Source organism: Panicum virgatum, chromosome 5K, assembly GCF_016808335.1.
Source record: "Panicum virgatum strain AP13 chromosome 5K, P.virgatum_v5, whole genome shotgun sequence".
In the NCBI taxonomy this organism is placed as follows: Eukaryota; Viridiplantae; Streptophyta; class Magnoliopsida; order Poales; family Poaceae; genus Panicum; species Panicum virgatum.
In genome coordinates this window covers 805,520-827,629 of record NC_053140.1, presented here as the reverse complement: position 1 = coordinate 827,629, position 22,110 = coordinate 805,520, and the positions used below count along the sequence as shown (strand labels likewise).

The window sequence follows — 22,110 nt, the reverse complement described above, 5'->3', positions numbered from 1 at the left end:
GGTACTGTTTTTATTATAATTTAGGTAGAATTAGGATTAGTTTTTAGAAAAAACCATTTAGGTTTACCAACCATTTTTGTGGTATGGATTAGTTGTTTAATGCAAGAAATTTTTTTGAAAAATGCTCAAAAATTGTAGAAAATGATAGAAAAGTATATAAAAAATTCAGATAAATTGTAAAAAATGCAGAAAATTGTAGAAAATGTTAGAAAAATTTATTTATAAAATTTTATTGTACAAAAATTGTAGAAAATGCTAGAAAAAGTTTATGAAAATTTTAGATAAATTATAGAAAATGCAGAAAAATTATATTTTTTGTGTTAGGTATGGCCGAAGATACGCCAGCTCCACTTGACCGAGTCATAGACTCATCGCACCGGTCCTTCCTTGCAGTGGTTCAGCGCGTGAAACTTAACGTGCTGCGCCCACGTCCACCAGCGGAGTGGATTCCTGTTGACCCACGATGGGTGCCCAGGTGATATGTCGTCAGATTATGTTTCTGAGAATACGTTTGTTTCGTATACGTTTCCTACATAATGTACTTACCTTTGATCGTTCTACTTTTCAGGTTGAGTGAGGCTGGTCTTCTTACTATAGGCCGTCTTGCTGAGAGTGGTTTGGCAAAGCTGGACAGGTCCCTACTGACGGCTCTGGTTGATAGATGGAGGCCTGAGACACACACCTTCCACCTCCCTTGTGGGGAGATGGCACCGACCCTACAGGACGTTGCGATGCTACTGGGTCTTCCTATTAGTAGGGATGCCGTAGGGCCTCGCGTTGTCCCCGTCTATGTGGTTGGACGATCTAGAAGAGCGTTTTGCAAATATTGACATCGCGATTGATGTAGAGGAGCACCCAAAAGCAACAAGGCCTGCCAAGTCATGGATCCTGCAGTTCCAGGTACATACCTCGTTTTGTTATGATTAATGTTAGAGTTATGCTTTTGACTAGTGCAGTTATGGTTTTATTTTATAATTGATCTCGTACTCATAAATGTTCATCTTTTCTATGCAGTACGACAATTTGGCACATGATGCTGATGAGGATAGCGTCACTCGATCCCTTGAGGCATACCTGTTGTGGTTGTTTGGATATATAATGTTCAACAACTCACACGAGGCCTATGTGGATAGGGTGCTTGTGCCTTACGCACAGGAGACCGCAGAGGCAGCTGTGGAGGAAATGCCTCAATACAGTTGGGGTTCAGCGGTACTTGCAGCCACGTACCGTGGCCTCTACAAGGCATCGGTGCAGAATAAGCACAATGCAATTTTTACAGGATGTCCGATTCTGCTACAGCTTTGGTCGTACGAGAGGATAGCAATTGGTCGTCCGATTATTGACCACTCACCGTATGAGCCGGATATGTACGGTGACACCAAGGAAATGACTACTACTCCTACTATTCTGTTGGCAATTCTGTTGCTTTGTTTGACCCTCTTTGTATTTCTTATTGGTATATATTATTATTAATTTTGTGCAGAAGCGTTGGGCCCACGTACAGTCTCGTCGGGTCTATCCTGACTTTGTGGCTGAGTTTGATCGGTTGACACCCGAAGACATTGTGTGGGGGCCCTACTACGAGTTGGCTATAACCACTCGTGCACCGTTCGGGATATCTTCGGTTTGCTTTCAGGATCAGGCCTTTTGGATGACAACTACAGCATTGGTGTACGACGTTTACATTGAGGCTTACTGCCCGGACAGAGTCAGGAGACAGTTCGGTCAAAGGCAGTTGTATCCTGTGCCGTCAGCATTGGATCGGGTCCAACGCCATGACCACAGGTAACGATTCATATGTCATTTCAGTGACTATGCATTGTACAGTTAACTAATCATATTTGACTAAATTGTTTTTAATATTTAGTTTGTCGAGGACTGGTCAACCATTCTCGAACATGTGGGTGACAAGGGTGCAGCCTTGGGTCGATGGCTGGGGCCAGGCAGAGGAGAACGTGGCGCTTTCGATCCCTGCACACACGGAGGCTTCGTACAGGCGTACCTGAGCTGGTACGAGCCTAAGACTCATTGTCGCTTGCTATATGCTGACATGCATCCATAGCCGCATGTTGCGATCCCACATGATGGCTATGCACGATATAGGGATGAGGCATTAGCTGGGGCGGTGAGTCAAAGTTATCATCGTTTTTCAAATACTTTGGATTAGAGTGTTAATGTCTTTCTTTTTCTTACTTGCAGTTTGAAATGTGCAGGTTGATGGACGTAGATGCCAAGGCGAATTTGATGAGGATTCGAGCGGGATCTATGATGGATAGGAATGAGCAAGAGTCGGCATGGACCCGAGTTTCACAAAGAGCCCATTCCATGCTTGAAGCCTTTGGTAGCCGGACATCGCACGAGGACTCCTACGGTTCGTCTCAAGCCTCGACCTCGTTTCCTTGTGGTCCCACATAGCAGCAGCCTTCCCCAGCAGCTTATTGGTCTCAGCAGCATTATCCAGGTATGTGAGGATACTTACTGACTTTCTACTTTGATAACAATAATTAATTCTCAGTCCATACAGGTGATGGACACCCACCTTATCAACCTCACGGAGAGACCCAGTTTAGTACCATGGCACCAGCTGCAGGGATGTCATTTCAACCAACACAGGCACCACCACGACCTTTCGGTAAACATATAGTCCATATCTTAATTTCAATTAATTTTGGTATGAAGTCTAATTCCTTTTGCATTTACATATAGGATCACAACAGTTATATGATGCGGGATCTTCTTCGTATTACCCTATGGCGACAGCAGAAGGAACGCAAGGTAAATACCTAATCCATAGCCCGAATTTATCATGTTCTTCTTATTTCTATGAATATTTTAAATAATTTGAACGGTTTATAGGATCGCACCACCAGCTTCCTGATATGGGTCCTTCTTCGTATCCACCACCAACAGGTACGTATGATGAAGATGTACCCAAATATATGATTTATAAGACGATGATTAAGATATCTTAATTGCTACTGCATAGGGGCCACACAGGATACCTTTGAGGCGATCTTCGAAGACTGGAGTCGGTTATTTTCTACACCTAACCCGCAGGCCGATCCTACCTTCCAGACACCTGTGGCCACCGGACGTCCAGGTAGAGACATAGGGCCTCCAGACCGATACACCTACCCTACAGACCACGTCCACGCACAGCGTAAAAGAGGTCGACATGGCCGGGGTGGTTAGGAGGTGCATCTAGTTATTTCTGTATTTTTGTTATGGACATGTCGTCATGTTATACTTATTTTGTTCTCATGTATCACCTATTTCGTTCTCAGTTGCGTATGTGTATGAATTGCTAAGTTATACTTTTCATATTCATCTACTTTACTAACGGTTTTTATTTCTATCCAAAATATTTAAAACCACATCTAATGCCGCACTGCCGGTCAAGGTTTAACCTGCGGGAGGGGCCTGCCGCCCCCCTGCCGGGTGGCGGGTAGGCCTACCGCCCCGCCACCGGGCGGTGGGTACCTGCCGCCCGGCTGCCAGGCGGGAGCCTCCCCCTAGGGGCCAAAATGCGATTAAAAATAAATTTTATTTACATTAAGGTCCCTACCACCCGGCAGAAGGGTGGCAGGGGGCCGGCCGCCCCGCAGCCGGGCGATAGGGGTATAAATCTGTAAATTATGAAACCGAAAATATATTTCTGTAAAAAATAATTTTGAAAAATATTAAAATAAAAAACGCATCACTTGGGTGGCCGATCTGGGCCGTAGTAGCGAGAGTTGGGCCTGATGACTCTAGTCTTTTGTCAGCCCAGTAAGCCTACAGCTTCAGGTTCTCGAGTGCTTGCTTGATTCGGCAGCTAGCAGTAGGTAGGTAAGGAGAACTCAGAAGAAGCCTCTTCGGGCGTTCTTATCCGTTCCCTTTCCCCTGCTACAGTAAATCACGGCGGCAGCGAGGCGATCTCCGGCTCCTGCTCTGATCTCGTCGCTTCCCCTTCCCCTCTGGCTGCCCTGTCGGCGCCGGAGGGGGTGGGGAAGCCGGATCTCCGGTAGGATGCTGTACAGTGTAGGCCTAGAGTAGTTTAGCTTTCTAGGTTCTAATAATCACTCCCATGGCGGTTTCCCCGCATGGTGAGTCCAGTTTCTTCCCCGGCGGCGGCGCCTGCTGCGTCGACGGTGCGGTGAAGCTTTTGTTCCTCTGCTTCGTCTCCGGTCTGGTTTTGGATGGTTGGGCCGTGAGTGGCTTTGGCCATGGTGACGGCGCATCCTTCTTCAGCTCATGTGCCGGCGACAGAGTGAAGTTTGTTCTTCTTCCGAGCTTTTCTGGCGTCGGCTACGTCGTTGGGGGGCGGGTTCTGGTGCTCTTCTGTTGGCGAGTGGTGTACAACGATAGTATCTCCTGCAGGAGGTTTGGCTTCGACGATTTTTTTATCGCTGGCTTCTCTTGCGTCGATGCTAGAATCTTCTGTGTGCCTTCTTGGGTCGTCTGTTGCCCTCGTGTCAATGGCGATGCTCAATCTGTGCCCTTCAACTTGGCTGTTGTCTGGAGAAGGCTCGATGCTTTTACCGGTGGAATGTTCATCGGATTTGTGTCCCTCCAAGGAGTTTTCCTTTGGAGGTTAAAGCTCCACCAGCTCCTGTATGCGGGCCGGTGTTCTTGTATCCCCTTTGTGGGATTGTTGCTTGTTGGCCGGAACTCGCTGGTGATGCGACTGGCGTCTGTTCCCGGTAAAGTTGAGGTTTGCCCGGGATGTTCATCGTTTCAACAGCACGATGTGCTACTGATGGCTCAAAATTTGAAAACTCTTCGTTGATTCGGGAATCAGCTGGAAGCTTCATTCTGGATCTTCTTCATTGCGGAGATGGAGGAGAATCAGGCGATGGCAGCGATGATCGGCGACGGCGACGGGCACCGGATGCTCCTTTACTGAACTTATGTGTAATTTCCTTTTCTTTCAGGGGTACCTGGTCAGGGGGCTTGGTTGTAAGAGTTCTGTATAAATAAAATCCAACCCTTTCTAAAAAAAAAGCAGTAGGTAGGTTCGTGTCCCGTCCCCGTCTCTCTCTTCTCGTTTCTTCCCAACAGTAGAGAGCAGGCGACGCCCAGGCGATTTCGAGGTTCCTCCGCCGATTCGCCGGTGACCTCACCTCCGGCGTCCTCGTTGGCGTCGGAGGAGGGAGGTGACTGGTTGAATCGGCGGAGGATGGTCTCCCCTGTATATATTAGCTATATAGTAGGGTTTGGTTTACAGGTGGGGCTTGTGCCTGCCGGTCCTTTTGCTCCTCTGGATCAGCATTGGAAGGGGTGGATGCGGCGCCACCGTCGCTGCTCTTGGCCGCGCCCGAGCTATCGCCCTGGTGGCGGGGCGGTGGATTGCGTTGGTGGAGCTGCTGTCCTTTCCTTTTACGACGGTCCATGGAGAATAAGAGTCCTCGCGCGGATCTGGTGAGTTCTTTTGTCCCTCCCTTGCCTTCTCCGGGGATGGCACTGCTGTTGGTGCCATGTCTGGCGAGGATTCAGGGAGGTTAGCTTACCACTTTCTTGAGGAATAGGGGGAGTGGTTTCTTTGCAATTGCTTGGGCGGTCTTTCCCTTTCGGTTGCTCGGATGTTCGGTGTTTTGGAGTGGTCGGCGGTGCTTGTGGCGTCAGAACTCAAGTTCCTCGGCGATGTGGTGGCCGGTGGTCACCTTCTTTTGCTCGGGCGTTCAATGTTTCTACGGCATGTCGATGTGTTCGATGTGCTACTTGGTGAGGCAATCAAAAACTTCATTTTTTCGTCGAGAAGGGCTTCGGCTTCAAGCTGCATCCTGGATGCGTTCCTCTTCCAACCTTTGGTGCGGCAGAGACTCATCAGGAGGCTTCTCTGGGCGCCGGCGACGAAGACGACCGGGAGACCCTTGCTTGAATTGCATTGTAATATTCTTATTTTCCGAGGGTGCCTTTGCAAAAGTTGCAATGTAAACCTTATCTTTCATATGTGAAATGCAATCCTGGTTTCTCAAAAAAAAAAAGCAGTAGGTAGGTTCAGTATCTGTGGACATCTTGTAGCCAGCAGCAGAACCATCATCAAGTAGCTTGCCATCTCTTTTGTAAGTAGTATCTTGATCTCTGACAATTGGCCTGTAAACACCGTAGTAACAATGTTTGTGTTCTGCATAGTGTGATAAATTTTCATTTTTATTTATTTTTGGATGGACAAAATATCATACTTTCATGTAGACATGAGACTAACTGGCTTAGTGTCTTTTTATTTCGATGGCTGTTTGTGTAACTAAAATAAAAGTAGAGTCGATAGCACAATTGTGTTAACATCATCTTAACATAAATTACGATAATTATTATGTTTGAGCAAATTTGATCAGAGGATGAGAAAGTTGGTAGTAGAAACCTTCGACAAACCATAAAAGATAAGGAGGAACAACTATATATATGTATTATATGGATAATATAATAATAACCCTAAAGATTCAAATGTTACGACATGATGAGCAGCAATGGGAAAAAGAATTTAAACTTCGAAAATCATAAAAAGGAGGGGGGAAAGAAATTGGGGGCAAAAAAAAAAAAATCTAATCCATCCCTGACCCTTGGGCGGGCGGTTGCCTCTCCGCCGGTCCGCCCTAAAACCCCGCCGCCGACGAAATAAAACCGCCCAGCTCTGCGAGCACGCGAGTCATGCCGCAGGTGGCCGCCCCTCTCCGCCTCCGCCTCCTCCTCCCCCTCTCCCAAACCCTAGCCCCCTCCCCCCTCCTCCACCTCTCGCGCCGCCTCTTCACCTCCTCCTCCTTCCCCTCCTTGGGGTGCGCCGCCAGCCTCCGCGCCCTCGCCTACCGCGGCCGCCACCATCACCCCCGCCGCGGGAGCAGCACGCTCCGGAAGGCGCCCAGGGAGGAGATGGCCGGCGGAGGGGATAAGGAGGTGGCCTTCAACAGGAAGCGGGCGGAGGGGATGGACGTCGGGAAGCGCGGGAGCATGGAGCTCAAGGCCCGCAAGCTCAACCCCGTCAACACCACCTGCTACGTGCAGGTGAGAGACTGACTGATTTCCTTCCCCCCAGCGCCATCTCTCTGCTTACATTGCGCCAATTCAGCTCAATTTCATCATTCTAATAACGATGCTAATTTGGGGTTTATTTGGGGTCGGATCATGCGTGCCCGTGAAGGTGTTCCAGTGGCTGCATTGCCTTCTGTTAGCTAAACAGTTTTTAGCATGAATCATGATGCCATCCCAAATGGATCGCACTAGTGGAGTAAAAGTAGCATAGCATAGCATGAATCCTAACCATAAGCTGTTAGTATGTGACATCTGTTAGTGTAACTTTTAATTTGTAATCTGTTGATATATGGTGCCCATTCCATGGAAAAAAAGTATCAAAGCACTTAGAGTGGTCACTAATAACCATAAAAGTCCAGGATAAGCTCACTAGTACTGTTGTAATTTGTAGATTCAACAATCCCAGCTGCTGGTTGTGTGGCCTTATGGAGCTGTTCTGTTTCTAAATCACTACATTGGTTGCATGAAACAACTAGTGCAAGACAATTTCTTCCCTTGACCTGATCCATGGGAATGGGAACTGTTGTTTTATTGGTTTTCTTTTGGTCTCACACCCTGCCCCTCCTTCCGCGCAGATACTTGGTACAGGGATGGACACCCAGGACACTTCACCTTCTATTTTACTCTTCTTTGACAAACAAAGGTTTATATTTAATGCGGGAGAGGTATGTTCTGCTGTGGTATCCTTCCCTTGTATTTGTTCGTACTTCGTACAAGCTAATAACTTATGCCCTACAAAACAACTAACAATTGTAGTTAGCTGAAAAGATATTTTTTGTTTCTCTCTCTTTTTTGAGCTGTTGGACAAAGAATTTTGAAAACTATGGTCTTATGTTGAGCTGAAGTGAATATGAGATCCATCTTAAAGATTTGGAGAAAGTTCATCTTAATTTTGCCATTTTGTTTTGATTAAATTCAAATTTTGCCATCTGACAGGGTCTTCAACGTTTCTGTACTGAACACAAGATAAAGTTATCAAAGGTATGCGAGTGGAATGCCCTGCCCTCCACCAACACAACACTCGCATTCATTGTCTTGTTCCTAAATTTCTTATATCCTAATCTTTTGTATTGTAGATTTGTAGTATTGTAAAATGTTAACTTGCTTACAAAACAATCCCCCGCTTCCCAGATTGACCATATCTTTTTGACTCGCGTGTGCTCAGAAACTGCAGGGGGCCTTCCAGGTATTATTTTTAAACACTTTTATCTAAATAGCTTGATTATTTGGTTTGCTTGACGTACTGATGTTACATTTTCATGACATAGTTATTTGCATTAAACATTGTAGGCCTGGTGCTAACTCTGGCAGGCATAGGAGATGAGGGCATGTCGGTGTGTTCACTTCTTTTTTCTTGGGTGTTTTTGGCGTCTACTCAATCATCCAGCATTAAAAGTATTTCAGCAGATTAATTGTAGTCCTTTTCCTGTTAACTGACAACACAGGTGAACATATGGGGCCCTTCTGACCTTGACTTTCTAGCTGGGGCAATGAGATCTTTTATACCAAATAGAGCAATGCTCCACACACATAGCTTTGGTGCCGAATGCAATGCATCTTCTTCACAACCTAAGGACTCTTTTATTATTCTTGATGATGAAGTAGTTAGGATATCAGCAATGTTTGTCAAACCAAAGTACCAAAATGGAGCTGGTAGCTTGAATGATATTGACTTGAAGCCAGGTGATACTGCTATAGTCTATGCATGTGAATTGCCAGAAATTAAGGGAAAGTTTGACCCTGCTAAGGCTGCTGCCCTTGGTCTGAGGCCTGGGCCCAAGTATCGAGAACTTCAACTTGGGAACTCTGTGCAGTCTGATCAGTTCGACGAAATGGTTAGTTCTATATAAAATTGTATATGTTAACTTGGTTATCCTTTTTGTTGCTCATTCTCTTTTGAATGAGGCTTGTGCTATCTAGGGGACTGCTGCTGCCTCTTATTGACCTAATGTTGTTCGTTTTTTGGAGTCTGTTAAATTTGATGTTGCCTAACTAATCTGTGAAAGCATATACTAGTTGTCCATGGACTCATTAGTTGTGGCATGGCTATTTTAACAGAGTATGTGTGCTTATCAGAAATATTAACCTTAGTGGCACCTTTGAGAATCTGATTCTTTACCCTAGACTTCATTATAAAAACATTAAGGATAATGTAAGTTTTCAATATAAGTTTGAATATCAATCATACACACCATTTATCTGGTTTGATTTTTTTTTTGTCTAAAGCTCTTTTTGTTTGTCAATTGACCTCTAGGTTCATCCAAGTGATGTTCTTGGGCCGTCAATTCCTGGACCAGCTGTTCTTCTGGTGGATTGCCCTACACAATATCATATGCCAGAACTTTTCTCACTGCAACCCCTTAGCTCCTTTTATGAAGACTCTTCGAACCAAAGAGAGAGTGGCAAGAAAGTAAATTGCATAATCCACTTAGGTCCATCCTCCGTGACTAAATCTGTTGACTATCAGAACTGGATGAAAAGATTTGGTGAAACGCAACATATCATGGCAGGACATGAAATGTACAATTCAGTTACATTTGCCTTTTTTTTGTTTAAGTTCATTCTCAGTATAGATTTTTTACTTCAGTTTGAACTTTATTGACACTTTGCTAGTCCAAAGTAACTACTCTGTTTCAATGCAAACAACAGATTTCACATATTGAAATACTGAATATAGATGAATTAATCTGAAGTGATTCCTTCTTAGGGTTTAATTTGCTATAATATTATGAGAAAACATGTTCGCTGCTACTGCTTAAGTTCAGTTTGCTCCACTATTATTTGTCTGATTGGTCTTGTGCCACCGGTATCTGATTTTCCTTCTTCGATCCATGCAGTAAAAACATGGAAATTCCTATCTTGAAAGGTAGTGCAAGAATATCGTCGCGCCTCAATTTTGTATGCCCTCAGTTATTCCCATCCTCTGGGTTTTGGTCTGTGAAACCTGCAAATGATGTCATGGAGAATGATAAGGTAGGTTCCAGTAGCCTATACAATACTCTTAATGTTGAACTACTGCTGGTTATAGATGTAAATATTATGTTGATCTTTCAGAGTACTTCGTTGGAAGCCTATGGAATTGTGTCTGCGCAAAATCTGCTCAAGGTAATTCTGTGCCATCATCCTTGCTGTATCACCATATCCGTGTCAGCGCTCATTTTGTGATCATATATATTAATCTGGCATTCTGACAGGAGCTTTACAGATACTTTTTTTTATTGATCATCATATCATTCAGCTTTCCTACTACAAGTTTGGGAAAGGTCAAATTCCTAGGTCTGATTGGAGCCTCAATTTTTTTTGGATTTCTACAATCATCGTAGCATTTATCTTTAGAAAATCTATTTACATAAAGTTTGTGTCCAACCAAAGTAATAGTTCAGACTTTTTATTTTCTCACGTCCGTTTCCACACCAAATAATTTTCAAACTTGATCCTTGTCATCTAATACCTTTTCCATAATATGGAACGTTATACAACTAAAGCAATGAGATACGGAAAGACTCTTCTTCTATCAAAGAGGAATGTATGAAAATCTGAGGGAAGGAGGGATAGATATGAGTGCACTGTTGTGTCTTGGAAACTAACTGCAATATATGACTGACCATTAGTGTCCATTTTATTTTCTTGCAGTTTCATCTGCGTCCATATGCTCAACTGGGGTTGGATAGTGCTTCTATTCCAAGTTTGTTCACCTACAAGGATATTGTAGAAGAGCTTGTGTCTGAGATCCCAGAGGTTAGGGAAGTTCCTGAACAGGTTCTCAAATTCTGGCAAAATAATGCGATTGTCAAAAATATACCACCAGCAGGCAGTTGTATGCTGATGGTTGAAGAGCCATGGATCGGTCAGAAATCAGATAAGCTAGTTGACGGCAGCCCAAACCATCCACGGGACAATCAGAAGATCCCTTGTTGTGTGGAGGATGCATCAAGGGAAGATATGGAGATTACATTTTTGGGTACAGGTTCATCTCAGCCTTCAAAATATCGGAACGTAAGTTCTATATATATTAACTTGTTTGCTCAAGGAGGTATACTTCTTGATTGTGGTGAAGGAACTTTAGGACAACTAAAGAGGAGGTTAGTACTTGCACATATTTTAACATTGCATAGACCTATATATTAATTCTAGTCATGAACTCATACTGGAGTATGCTGTCTTTGTAATAGGTTTGGTGTAAATGGTGCCGATGAAGCTGTAAAAAATTTGAGGTGTATTTGGATTTCGCATATTCATGCTGACCACCACACAGGGTTAGCTAGAGTTCTTGCTCTAAGGTCTAAATTGTTAAAAGGGATGCCTCATAAACCCTTGCTTGTGATTGGGCCAAGACCACTTGAGAGATTCCTAAGTGCTTATTCAACACTTGAAGATCTTGACATGCAATTCCTAGACTGCAGGAATACTTTGAAGCCTAGCGTCGAGGCTTTTCTCAGTGAAAATGTTACTGGATCAGCCACACCTCAACTAGAGAACACGATGTTTGCCCCTGGAAGTAGAATGGAGAACTACAACAGGAAGCCTGCAAGTCCAAGGGATACCACAGCTCTTGCTAATTTTAAAGAAGTTCTGCAGGAATCAGGCTTGGACATTCTGTACAGTGTCCCTGTAGTACACTGTCCACAGGCATTTGGCGTTGTTTTGAGAGCCACAGAGAAGGTGAACAGTGCTGGAAAGGTTATTCCAGGCTGGAAGGTTGTATATTCTGGTGACACACGGCCCTGTCCAGCTCTTATAGATGCATCCAGAGATGCAACAGTGCTAATACATGAGGTAAGCTTCAGCACACAGTTTTTCTGGCGGCATTGCTATGTTCCAAGATTAAATGGCAGGTGTCTTCCAAAAAAAGTGCAATATATATGATGACAGTTCTTCACTTTCCTGTGTCCACACTGCTGGATATGTTTCATCCTCTAACTAATCTGGATCACACGCACCATTGTACCATAATAAACTAATCTTGCAGATATTGTATCATATTGCTAGCTGCACAATATTCTCTTCTAACTATTGTTGATGATAGATGACATTAAAATATGGTGGTGTTTCCTGTTCTTAGCTGTCTTTGTAATACTCTATTTCGTCAGGCAACATTTGAGGACAGTATGAAGGACGAAGCAATCGCGAGGAACCATAGCACAACAAAGGAGGCAATAGAAGTAGGCACATCAGCTGGAGCATACCGGATCATTTTGACCCACTTCAGCCAGCGATACCCAAAAATCCCAGTTATTGATGAGGTTGACATGGAGAAGACGTGCATTGCCTTTGACCTGATGAGTGTAAACCTTGCGGATTTGCCTGTCTTGCCCAAGGTTCTGCCACACCTGAAGGTCCTATTCAAGGACGAGATGGTAGTTGAGGAAGCTGATGAGATCCAAGAGGCTGCTGTGTACTGATAGATAAAAGAATTCAAATTAGTTTTGATCGCAGTACTATAGCTTTTAACATTGTTTCTTTGACCTGAGAATCCAATTGAAGGCCGCCTAGCCAGACGGGAACGGGAAGGAATAAACTAAAGCTGACCACTGTCAATGCCAAGCCAGAAACTGCATCTGCAGGAAGTTCCTGTTTCGCGGGGAACTGCGCGTCCGTCCATCTGGTGCAGAATAGATTAGAGCTGTATCATTTTCTTCTCCTTTGCAATTGTTTGTAAGTGCTGTGAATTGGATATAATAAATATAAATTTGCAGCTAATTTTTTTGGGACCGTGCCTGAGCACATAAGATAAATTTGTATCTGTTCGCTGTTCTTTTGATGGAAGAGCACTACAGAGGGGAGGGTTTGTATTTTGTTTTGTTTTTGACACGGGTGAAGCTTTGGCCACTCTGTTCTGCTGGCAACAACCAGCTGTAGTGTTTTTCTCTCACACCAAATGAGCTCCAGGTAGTTAGTAGTACTTTTCTCTCACAGTAAATTAACACCAGCCGCAGTGTTTTTCTCTCACACCAAATGAGCTCCAGGTAGCTAGCTAAACAGAGTGAATTATGGGTTCGGTTCAGTTCGAAGCAGATGGGTGTTTGGTAGGGGTAGCCTATTTTCCATTTTTTAAACACAAGAAGAGGAACAAAAGTAGGTTTTGAATCTCTTCTCTAAATACGATTATTGCAATAAAAGAGGACACCACGTCGTGCCACGCAATCAAGAAAAATCGTGGTCGTCAATCCGGCAACCAAGCGGCTGGCCGAGCCCCTCCTCCCCGCGGCCCGCTACTTGCGGCCGCTGGCCAAGGCCATCCCCGCCGGCTCCTCGCAGCGCCGGGCCAAGGCTCCTCGCGCCCGCAGAGCAGGGGACAGCGGCCGCGCGCAGCCTCCGGCCGGAGATAAAGAGGAGAGAGGGGGGGGGGGGGGGAACGCGGCTGGCCGCTGCGAGGTCGAGGGCGGAGGGCCCCGCTCGCGTCCGCAGAGAAGGGCGGCCGGGCCAAGCACCGAACGCGCTTCTGGGCCTGCAGGTGGCGGCGCCGCCGCCTGGACGCGCTCACCGTGCCGTTCAAGCAGAGGGTGCACGAAGTTGTGCTTGAGCAGGCGGCGCACCCGGCCGCCGCCCCTCCCGGGGAGCTCCTGCGCGCGGTTGTCGGCGCGTGGCTGCCGACGCGAGCTCCTGCGCGCGGCCGCCGGCGCGATGTCCTGCAAGCTCTGGCACACGGCCGTCGACGCGAGCTCCGGTGAGCTCCTATGCACGCGGCCCCACCGCGGCGGCCACCGGTGCTAGCCCCGGCGCGCGGCGCCACCTGCTAGGATCGTTGATGCTACCTCGGTTGTGTAGCGCGCATGGATGAGAGGAGGGAGGAGGAGGCTTGCGCAGCGGCCGGCGAGTAGGCGCCGTGGCTGCGTGCTAGGAGCGGCGGCGTGCGTGGAGGGAGGCATGCGTGAGGGAGTCGCACGCGCGAGAGAGAGATCACGAGAGCTAGGGGTGGCCCCGTGAGGCCAACTGGAATTCTATTCCCAGCCTCCTCTCCTTCCCTCTAGGGGAGAATACTTAATACAAATTGTTTCACACTTTAGGAAAGTAAATAAACCCTAAGGAAATAATCGTGGCTCTCCTAGCCACTTGGCCGCCGCCGCCGGTACGTGATGAGCGGCGCCGGCTGGGGCGCCTGCGCCTGAGGCGCCTGGGCCGGCTGGGCCAGGCCCATAACATCTCTCCGCTCCTCGGGAAACAGCTCGTCCTCGACCTGGAAGTTAGGGTAGCGCTCGACGAAGGACTCCCGTGGCTCCCACGTCGCATCATCTGGAGGGAGCCCCTGCCACTCCATGAGAATCTCCCAGGCGCCATGCTGAAAGCGTGCCCGCCGCACCCGCACAGGGGTCAAGACCACCCTGCCATCATCAATGGGCCGCAATGGCGGTGCGGACGCAGGAGGGTCGCCATGGAAGGGCTTCAGCAACCCCACATGGAAGACATTGTAAAGGCGCGACCCCTCTGGAAGCTGCAGGCGATAGGCCACCTGCCCAATGCGCTCAATCACCTGAAACGGACCTGCGTAGCAGGGGTCGAGCTTCCCCTTGGGACGATGCTCCAGCGAGTGAGTCGGCCTGTGTAGCAGGCGGAACCAGACCCTGTCACCCACCGCAAACTCCAGCTCGCGGTGGTGAACGTCGTAGTAGTGCTTGGCGTGCTGACGAGCCTGGAGAAGATGCTCGCGTACGTCGGCGAGGAAGGAGTCATGGTCGCGGAGAAGTGTGTCGGCCGCGTCCGTCTGGGCCGCGCCGGCGGTGTGTGTGGTAGAAGCGCCGGCGGGGGCCGCCCGTAGACCACCTCGAACAGCGTCGCCCGAAGCGCCGTGTGGTACGAGGTGTTGTAGCAGTACTCTGCCCACGCGAGCCAGTCCACCCAGGCTCGCGGGCGGTCTCCCGTGGCGCACCGCAGGTACATGGCTAGCACCTTGTTGACGATCTCCGACTGGCCGTCCGTCTGAGGATGGAACGCCATGCTGAAGCGGAGCTGGACGCCGGCCATCTTGAACAGGTCGCGCCACATGTTGCTTGTGAAGACGGGGTCCCGGTCGCTGACGATGGATGTCGGGAAGCCGTGGAGCCGAACGATGTCGTCGAAGAAGGCGCGGGCGACCGACGAAGCCGTGTATGGATGGCACAGGGTGATGTAGTGCGCATACTTCGAGAAGCGGTCCACCACGGGGAGGATGACCGACTTCCCGCCGACCTTGGGCAGACCCTTGACGAAGTCCATCGAGATGTCCGCCCAGACATGGGAGGGAACCTCGAGGGGCTGGAGCAGCCCCGCTGGCCGCTGCGTTGACGACTTGTTGTGCTGGCATGTAGGGCAGGCACGGACAAACTCCTGTACCAGCCGCCTGTCGTGGGAGAAGTAGAAGTCGGTGCGTAGACGCTGTAGGGTCTTCTGGACGCCCTCATGGCAAGCTGAATGGACCAATGAGAGCACCCGCTGGCGAAGGTCGTCCTGGGCAGGCACGAAGATGTGCTTGCCGTGGAGGAGGAGCCCGGCGTCCCAGCGCCAAGGAGCCGTGAGGCCCTCACCCTGGTGCTGGGCGGCCTGTCGGTGGAGGTAGCCGCCCGAATGTCGTCGATGAGGCCGAAGGACGGCCCAGAGATGGCGTGGAGCGCCGCTGCGTCGTCAGAGCTGGACTCACTGTCACGGCGAGAGAGGGCGTCGGCCGTAGAGTTGAGGTGCCCCGGGCGATACTCCACGGCGAAGTCAAAGCCGAACAGCTTGCTGAGCCACTGGTGCTGCAGGATTGTGGATAGCCGCTGGTCGAGGAGGTATTTCAGGCTGTATTGGTCGGTGCGGACAGGAAGCGGCGCCCCCACAGGTAGGGCCGCCAGTGCCCCACAGCCTGTAGTAGACCAATGAGCTCCCTCTCGTAGGCCACCAGCTTGACGTGGCGGGCGGCGAACGGCCTGTTGAAGAAGGCCAGGGGTCCGGATCCCTGGTGGAGTACGGCGCCGAACCCGGTGCCGGAGGCGTTGCAGTCGACCACGAACTGCCGCTCGAAGTCCGGCATCTGCAGAATCGGGCCGGTGGAGAGCGCCTGCTTCAGCGCCGCGAAAGCCTCCGCTGCTTCCGCGGTCCAGGCGAAGGCCTCCTGGCGCTGGAGGCGAGTCAGGGGGGCGGCGATGGCCCAGAAGTCCCGGATGAACTTCCGGTAGTACCCGGCAAGTTCCAGGAAGCCGCGGACGCCCCGGGCCGAGCGGGGCTCAGGCCAGGATGCCACAGCCTCCACCTTGGCGTTGTCCATGGTGACGCCCCCGGCCGAGATGATGTGGCCAAGGTAGGTGACCGAGCTGGAGCCGAAGGAGCACTTGGAGCGCTTGAGGTGGAGGTTGTGAGCGCGGAGCGCGTCAAAGACGAAGCGAACGTGCTGTAGGTGCTCGGACCACGAATAGCTATAGATCAGGATATCATCAAAGAATACAAGCACGAACCGCCGAAGAAACGACTACAGGACGTCGTTCATGAGCGCCTGGAACGTAGCTAGTGAGTTGGAGAGTCCAAACGGCATGACGAGGAACTCGAAGTGGCCGTGGTGTGTGCGGAACGCCGTCTTCTCCACGTCGGCCAAGTGCATGCGCACCTGGTGATAGCCGGAGCGCAAGTCCAGCTTGGTGAAGAACTTGGCGCCATGCAACTTGTCGAGGAGCTCGTCAACCACCGGGATCGGGAACTTGTCCTTGGAGGTCTTGTCGTTTAGCGCGCGGTAGTCGGTGCAGAAGCGACAAGTGCCGTCCCCCTTCTTGACCAGCAGTACAGGCGCCGAGAACGGGGAGGTGCTGGGTCGAATGATACCCTGAGAGAGCATCATGGCACACTGGCGCTCGGGCTCGTCCTTCTGCAGCTGGGGGTAGCGGTACGGGCGGACCACCACCGGCGCCATGCCCGGCAGGAGGTGGATCCTGTGGTCGTAGGGGCGGGACGGGGGCTCGGCAAAGACGTCGTCGTACTGCTGGAGGAGGACGTCGAGGAGGGGGCGCTCGGGGTCGGCAGCCAAGGCCCGCAGGCTCGGCTCGAAGATGTCATCGCGGGGGGAGCCAATCCCCCGCCAGAAGACACAGCGCCCGTGCCATGTGAACGCCATGTAGAGGTCCTAAAAGTCCCACAGGATGGGGCCCAAGGTCTGCAGGTAGTCGACGCCGAGGATGACGTCAAAGCCACCCAGGTCAATGCCGAGGCAGCTGATGGTGAACTCCTCCTTGCCAATGTGCAAGGCGACGTTGCGGGCCACCACCCCGCAAGGCACGCGGTCGCCATTGGCCACCGTCACGTGCGTCCTGGTCGTCAATGTCACCAGGCCCAGGCGACGCATCAGGTCTACGTGGATGAAGTTGTGCATCGAGCCGCTGTCAAGGAGGGCCATGAGGTGGTGACCGTGGATGTAGATAGGCACCAGCATCGTGTCCTCAGGCGGATGCCGGCGATGGCATGCAAGGAGACCCCCGGGGCGGTCTCCTCTGCTGGCAGGGCATCAGCGTCGCCTGCTGCTGCGTCGTCCTCGCCGTCGGACGTGTAGTCGCTGACCTCCAAGAAGAAGAGGTGCTGGCAATGGTGCCCGCGGACGTATGGCTCGTCACAGTTGTAGCAGAGGCCCTGGCGGCGACGTTTCGCCATCTCGGTCGGCGTCAGGCGGCGAAACATCCGGGTCAGCGGCGCTGGGAGGGCCGGCGCTGGGGCGGCCGGGGCCGGCAGCGCCGGGGCTGGTGCGGCCGGGCGAGGCGCCGTCGGGGCGGTGGCAGGGGGAGGCGCTGGGGATGGCGCCCTGAGCACTGCGGCGGCGCGGTCGTAGTGGCCGCCGCGCGACACTCAAATGCTCGTGCCAAGTGCATGGCGTCCTGGAGTGACTGGGGGGGCGCGGAGCTCGACGTCGGCGCGGATGTGGTCGGGCAGGCCACGCACGAAGAGGTCCTCCTTCTGTTGTGGCGACAGCTCCGGCGTGTGGCACACCATGGCATTGAAGCACTCTTGGTCATCCTGGACGACACTGCCAGTGGAGCCGTGCCAACTCCGAGAGATGATTGGCACGGATGGCTGGCCCAAAGCACTGGGCGACGAGCTCCTTGAGGCGCTCCCAGGATGGCATGCCCTCGTCCTGCTCGAGGGCGTAGTACTAGGTCTGAGCCACGCCAGTCATGTGGTATGAGGCGAGCCAGACAAGGTCCGAAGCCAGGGTACTGAAATTGATCTAGGCCCCAAAGTGGGTTTTGGTGAATAATGATAAAACACATGTGCATTTAATCGTGTAATTGAGCATGTGTGTAGGTGATGAATTTGTACAGGTGAACCAAGTGACGATGTACAACCCCTCAAAAAGGAAATGAAAAGGCGATGTTTAAGCATACTCAAGAAATTAGATTTTATATTTGAAATTTGAGTATAGGAACGTCGTACTATCAAGAGGGACTTGGTTCAAGGGTTTTTTATTTTAAACTAGTGCTCAAGAGAATCTAGACGAACAATTGTGAGCCACAAAACAACTCAAAAGAGCAAAAACCGAAGTTTTTCCCTGCCTAACCCGGATACTCCGCATATAGGGCCGGATACTCCGGACCCCTTTGCCCGGAGTGTCCGGGTGACTGTTGCCGGGCTGAAATTTTGGTTTGCCCGGAGTCTCCGGGCTTATACCCGGAGTCTTCGGGTAACCTTTCGCCCAACGGCTATTTTCTGGCTGAGGAGTATAAATACCCCCTCTATACCCCTTCAGCACCCTCTCTTGCACATTTGACGAGCTGAACTCATTCCAAAGCCAAAAAGAGCTCTCTCACTCCCCTCTCTCCATTCTTGAGTGATTCCATTGAGGGATTTGAGTGAGAAGAAAGCAAGAGCAAGGATTCGTGCTAGTGAGCTCCATTCCCACCTCTTGAGCACTTGGTTTTGGTCAAGCCCGCGGATTCAAGTTTGTTACTCTTGGAGCCTCATGCTCCTTGATGGCTAGGCGTGCTTGTGACTGCTCAACCATGATTGTGAGCTGCACAAGAAGTTTGTAAGCTCCATTCCTTGCCGAGAAATCAATAGTAAGTGACCTTGGGCTTGAGAGGTGATTTCGCCCTTGGGAGAGGAACAAAGGGGTTCTTGAGCACCGTCTCTTGAATCCTTCCTCAACAGAGACGTACCTTCGGGTGTGAACTTCGAGAAACAAATCGCTGCCTCTTTCTTGTTATATTACTTGCTTTCTCGCTATTTGCTTGTGTGACTTCTTTTCTAGGGTTTGAGCTCGATCTACTCATATACTAGTTTCTAGTGAGTTTTGTTTGTTGGATATCAACTTTAAGGAATCCCTGGTACTCATTCTATAGCTCGATCTACTTTTCATACACTGATTCCTGTAGTTTTCTTTCACGTTGTTTCATACCCGGAGACTCTGGATATAGCTCCGGATACTCCGGACACAAAACCCGGAGTATCCGGGCTGAGTCTGCATCTGACAGGTTTTTAAGTGTTTTTGAGCTGCAGATTGTTTATTCATCCCCCCTCTAGACATCTTAAGGTCCTTTCAATTGGTATCAGAGCTTGGCCCTCCATTCAAAGGGCTTAACCGTCCGGAGAGGTCAAGATGCCAAGTGATGAGAAGGAACCCAAGAATCCGGTTGATGAAGGCGGAAAAAGAGATTCGGGTGATGAAAAAGGGAATGACAAGAATACATGGCCATCCAACAAGGATAAGAAAGAAAAGAACAAGAATGGTGGAGAAGAGAGTGAAGTAGAGACATCCGATGATGAGATGTCTTATGAGAAGTGGAAGGCTTGGAAGAAGAAGGAGCAAAAGAAGAAAAAGTCTAGCTCTCGGATTATCATTGATTCAAGTGATGACTCCGACACCGACTCCAAAAGAAGAGCCTCACGCTCCTCTAACAAAGGAAGCTCTTCAAGATCTAAAGGAAAAGGTGATTATCGAAGAGTTGCTCATGACTACAATTTTTCTCTACCTAGTGATCATAATGCATCAATTCACATGGGCAAGCCACCTTTCTTTGATGGCACCGGATATAATCAATGGAAGACAAAAATGTTCGGTTACATGAATGCAATTCACAAGAATCTTTGAAAAGTTGTGGAAGTTGGGTGTGAAATTCCGGATGAAGATGAAACTCCAACACCGGTTCAAGCATATGTACTACAAAGAAACTTTCAAGCCTTGAACATCCTACACACATCCGTGAGTCCCAAAGAGTTTGACAAGATAGAGGATGCACCAATAGCTAAAGATGCTTGGGACACTCTCCAAGTAAATCATCAAGGATCAAGGAAAGTCCGTGAATCAAGAATCAAGACATTGGAAGATGAATTAAGCCTATTCTCTATGAAGAAAGATGAAAGTGTCAAAGAAATGTACAACCGCATGAAGAAGATTATAAATCAAATCAAATCACTTGGTGGTGACAAGTGGGGTGACCGTGAGATCGTGGACAAGCTCTTAACCGTGTATATGGCTAGAAATGTTACTCTACCTAGTTTGATTAGAGCCGAAAGAGGATCCAAACACTTCACCGCCGAGAATGTCCTTGGAAGAATTGAGGCTCACCATTATCAATTGAAGAGAGTCAAGATTAACCAAGATCTAGCTGAGCTTCAAGAACAAGCGGCCAAGAACAATGAGTTGGCACTTCAAGCTAAGTCAAAAGGCAAAGAAAAGGCAAACCAATCCTCAAAAAATGAAGGCACTAGTAGTGGTGATGATGATGAGCTTGATGATGAGCAAATGGCCTTCTTTATCAAGAACTTCACAAGAGTATTGAAGAAAAGCAACTTTAGAAACTTTGGCAAAAACAAGAAGTATGAGCCAAGAAGAATATCTAATAGATCGTACTTTGGGTGTAACAAAGTTGGGCATTTCATTGCGGGTTGCCCGGAACAGAAGAAGAAGAACAAAGACACCAAAGAAAATACCTCCAAGAGAGATAGATAAAGATGTAAGAAGCAAGCCAGAGAAACTCATCTAGGTCAAGAATGGGATTCACAACAACAAAGTGAGTCCGAGAAGGAGGATGTTGCAACAATGGCATTCAAGGCATCATCTCCACATCCTACAAGCTTATTTGAAGATCTCACCGACGATGAGGATGAAGACCCTATCATGTGCTTCATGGCTAAAAATTCCAAGGTAACATCTCCAAACTCATCGGACGATGAAATAGATAATGAATTAGTAGCTACCAAGTTAGTCAAGAAATATGGAAAAGGAGCCGCAACTAAAATGATGGAATTAATAATGAAACTAGATGAAGCGGATGAGACTCTTGAAACACAAGAAGAGTTGCTTAGACTTGAGAGAGAAAAATTCAAGGCTCTTGAAAAGGACCTCACCAAGGAAAGGGAGGAAAACAAGATGCTTGTGAACTCAATCAAAGTCAAGGATGGCACTCTCCTTGAGTTGAAAGAGTCACTCTCTAGTGAAAAAGAAAAAGTGGATAACTTGACTAGGAAATTTTCTTTTGTCAATGACACTAACACTTTCTTAAGGAAGGATAATGAGAAACTTCAAGAAAGCATGACAAGCTTGCAAGCTAATCACACGGCACTTGAAGTTCAATTTAATACTCTTTGGGAAAGTACTTCTAAGACTAGAGAGATATCTAATTCATCTAGTCCTTCAACAAGTAATGGTTGTGCACGGTGCTATAATATTGATATTCAAACTTGTGCTACTAACCATGTTGAGATGAATGCAATGAAGAAAGAAACCACTAGACTCACTCAATTGTTGCAAGAAGAAGCTCCATCTCATATGCAAATCCCAAAGAAAAATCCCTCAATAAGAGTAGGTGAGTTTGAGAAGCATACCAAGGGATTTGGGTCAAAATACATGAGCAAATTTGGGTTTGAAAAAGGTAAGGGACTTGGTAGGAATGGGCAAGGCACTCTACATGCCATTCCATTTATCAAGAACAAGAACAAGACCGCCTTGGGTGCTCAAGGAGGTCTAGTGAATATGACCACTCCCATCCACAAGACAAATGTTGTGATTCAAGAAAGTGGTCATGTCAAATTTATCAAGAGAGGCACAACATGTGTTGAGGGTGCTAAGATTGTTGCATCCTCATTCAAAGAAGATAAGTTCAAGACCTCAAACCCAACCAAGATCAAGGCACAAGAATCATCTCATGTATCCTTTTATGCCGATTATGTATT

The 22,110-nt window shown here is 48.7% G+C and overlaps 1 protein-coding gene and 1 long non-coding RNA gene across 2 annotated transcripts; both read left to right on the top strand.

Moving 5' to 3' along the window:
- The first annotated feature begins 2,370 nt into the window (after positions 1-2,370).
- On the top strand, positions 2,371-2,765 carry LOC120705490. The gene is made up of 3 exons (XR_005687984.1): positions 2,371-2,461; positions 2,525-2,632; positions 2,707-2,765. It is a non-coding gene; the product is annotated as an uncharacterized LOC120705490 (long non-coding RNA).
- Positions 2,766-6,492: 3,727 nt separating this feature from the next.
- LOC120705488 (tRNase Z TRZ3, mitochondrial) lies at positions 6,493-12,771 on the top strand. Its single transcript, XM_039989832.1, has 12 exons — positions 6,493-6,981; positions 7,584-7,673; positions 7,945-7,989; positions 8,140-8,194; positions 8,299-8,342; positions 8,454-8,843; positions 9,263-9,528; positions 9,846-9,981; positions 10,063-10,113; positions 10,642-11,090; positions 11,181-11,784; positions 12,099-12,771. Exons 1-12 carry the CDS (start codon positions 6,631-6,633, stop codon positions 12,408-12,410), a joined length of 2,793 nt encoding a protein of 930 aa, XP_039845766.1. The 5' UTR covers positions 6,493-6,630; the 3' UTR covers positions 12,411-12,771.
- Positions 12,772-22,110: the final 9,339 nt, after the last annotated feature.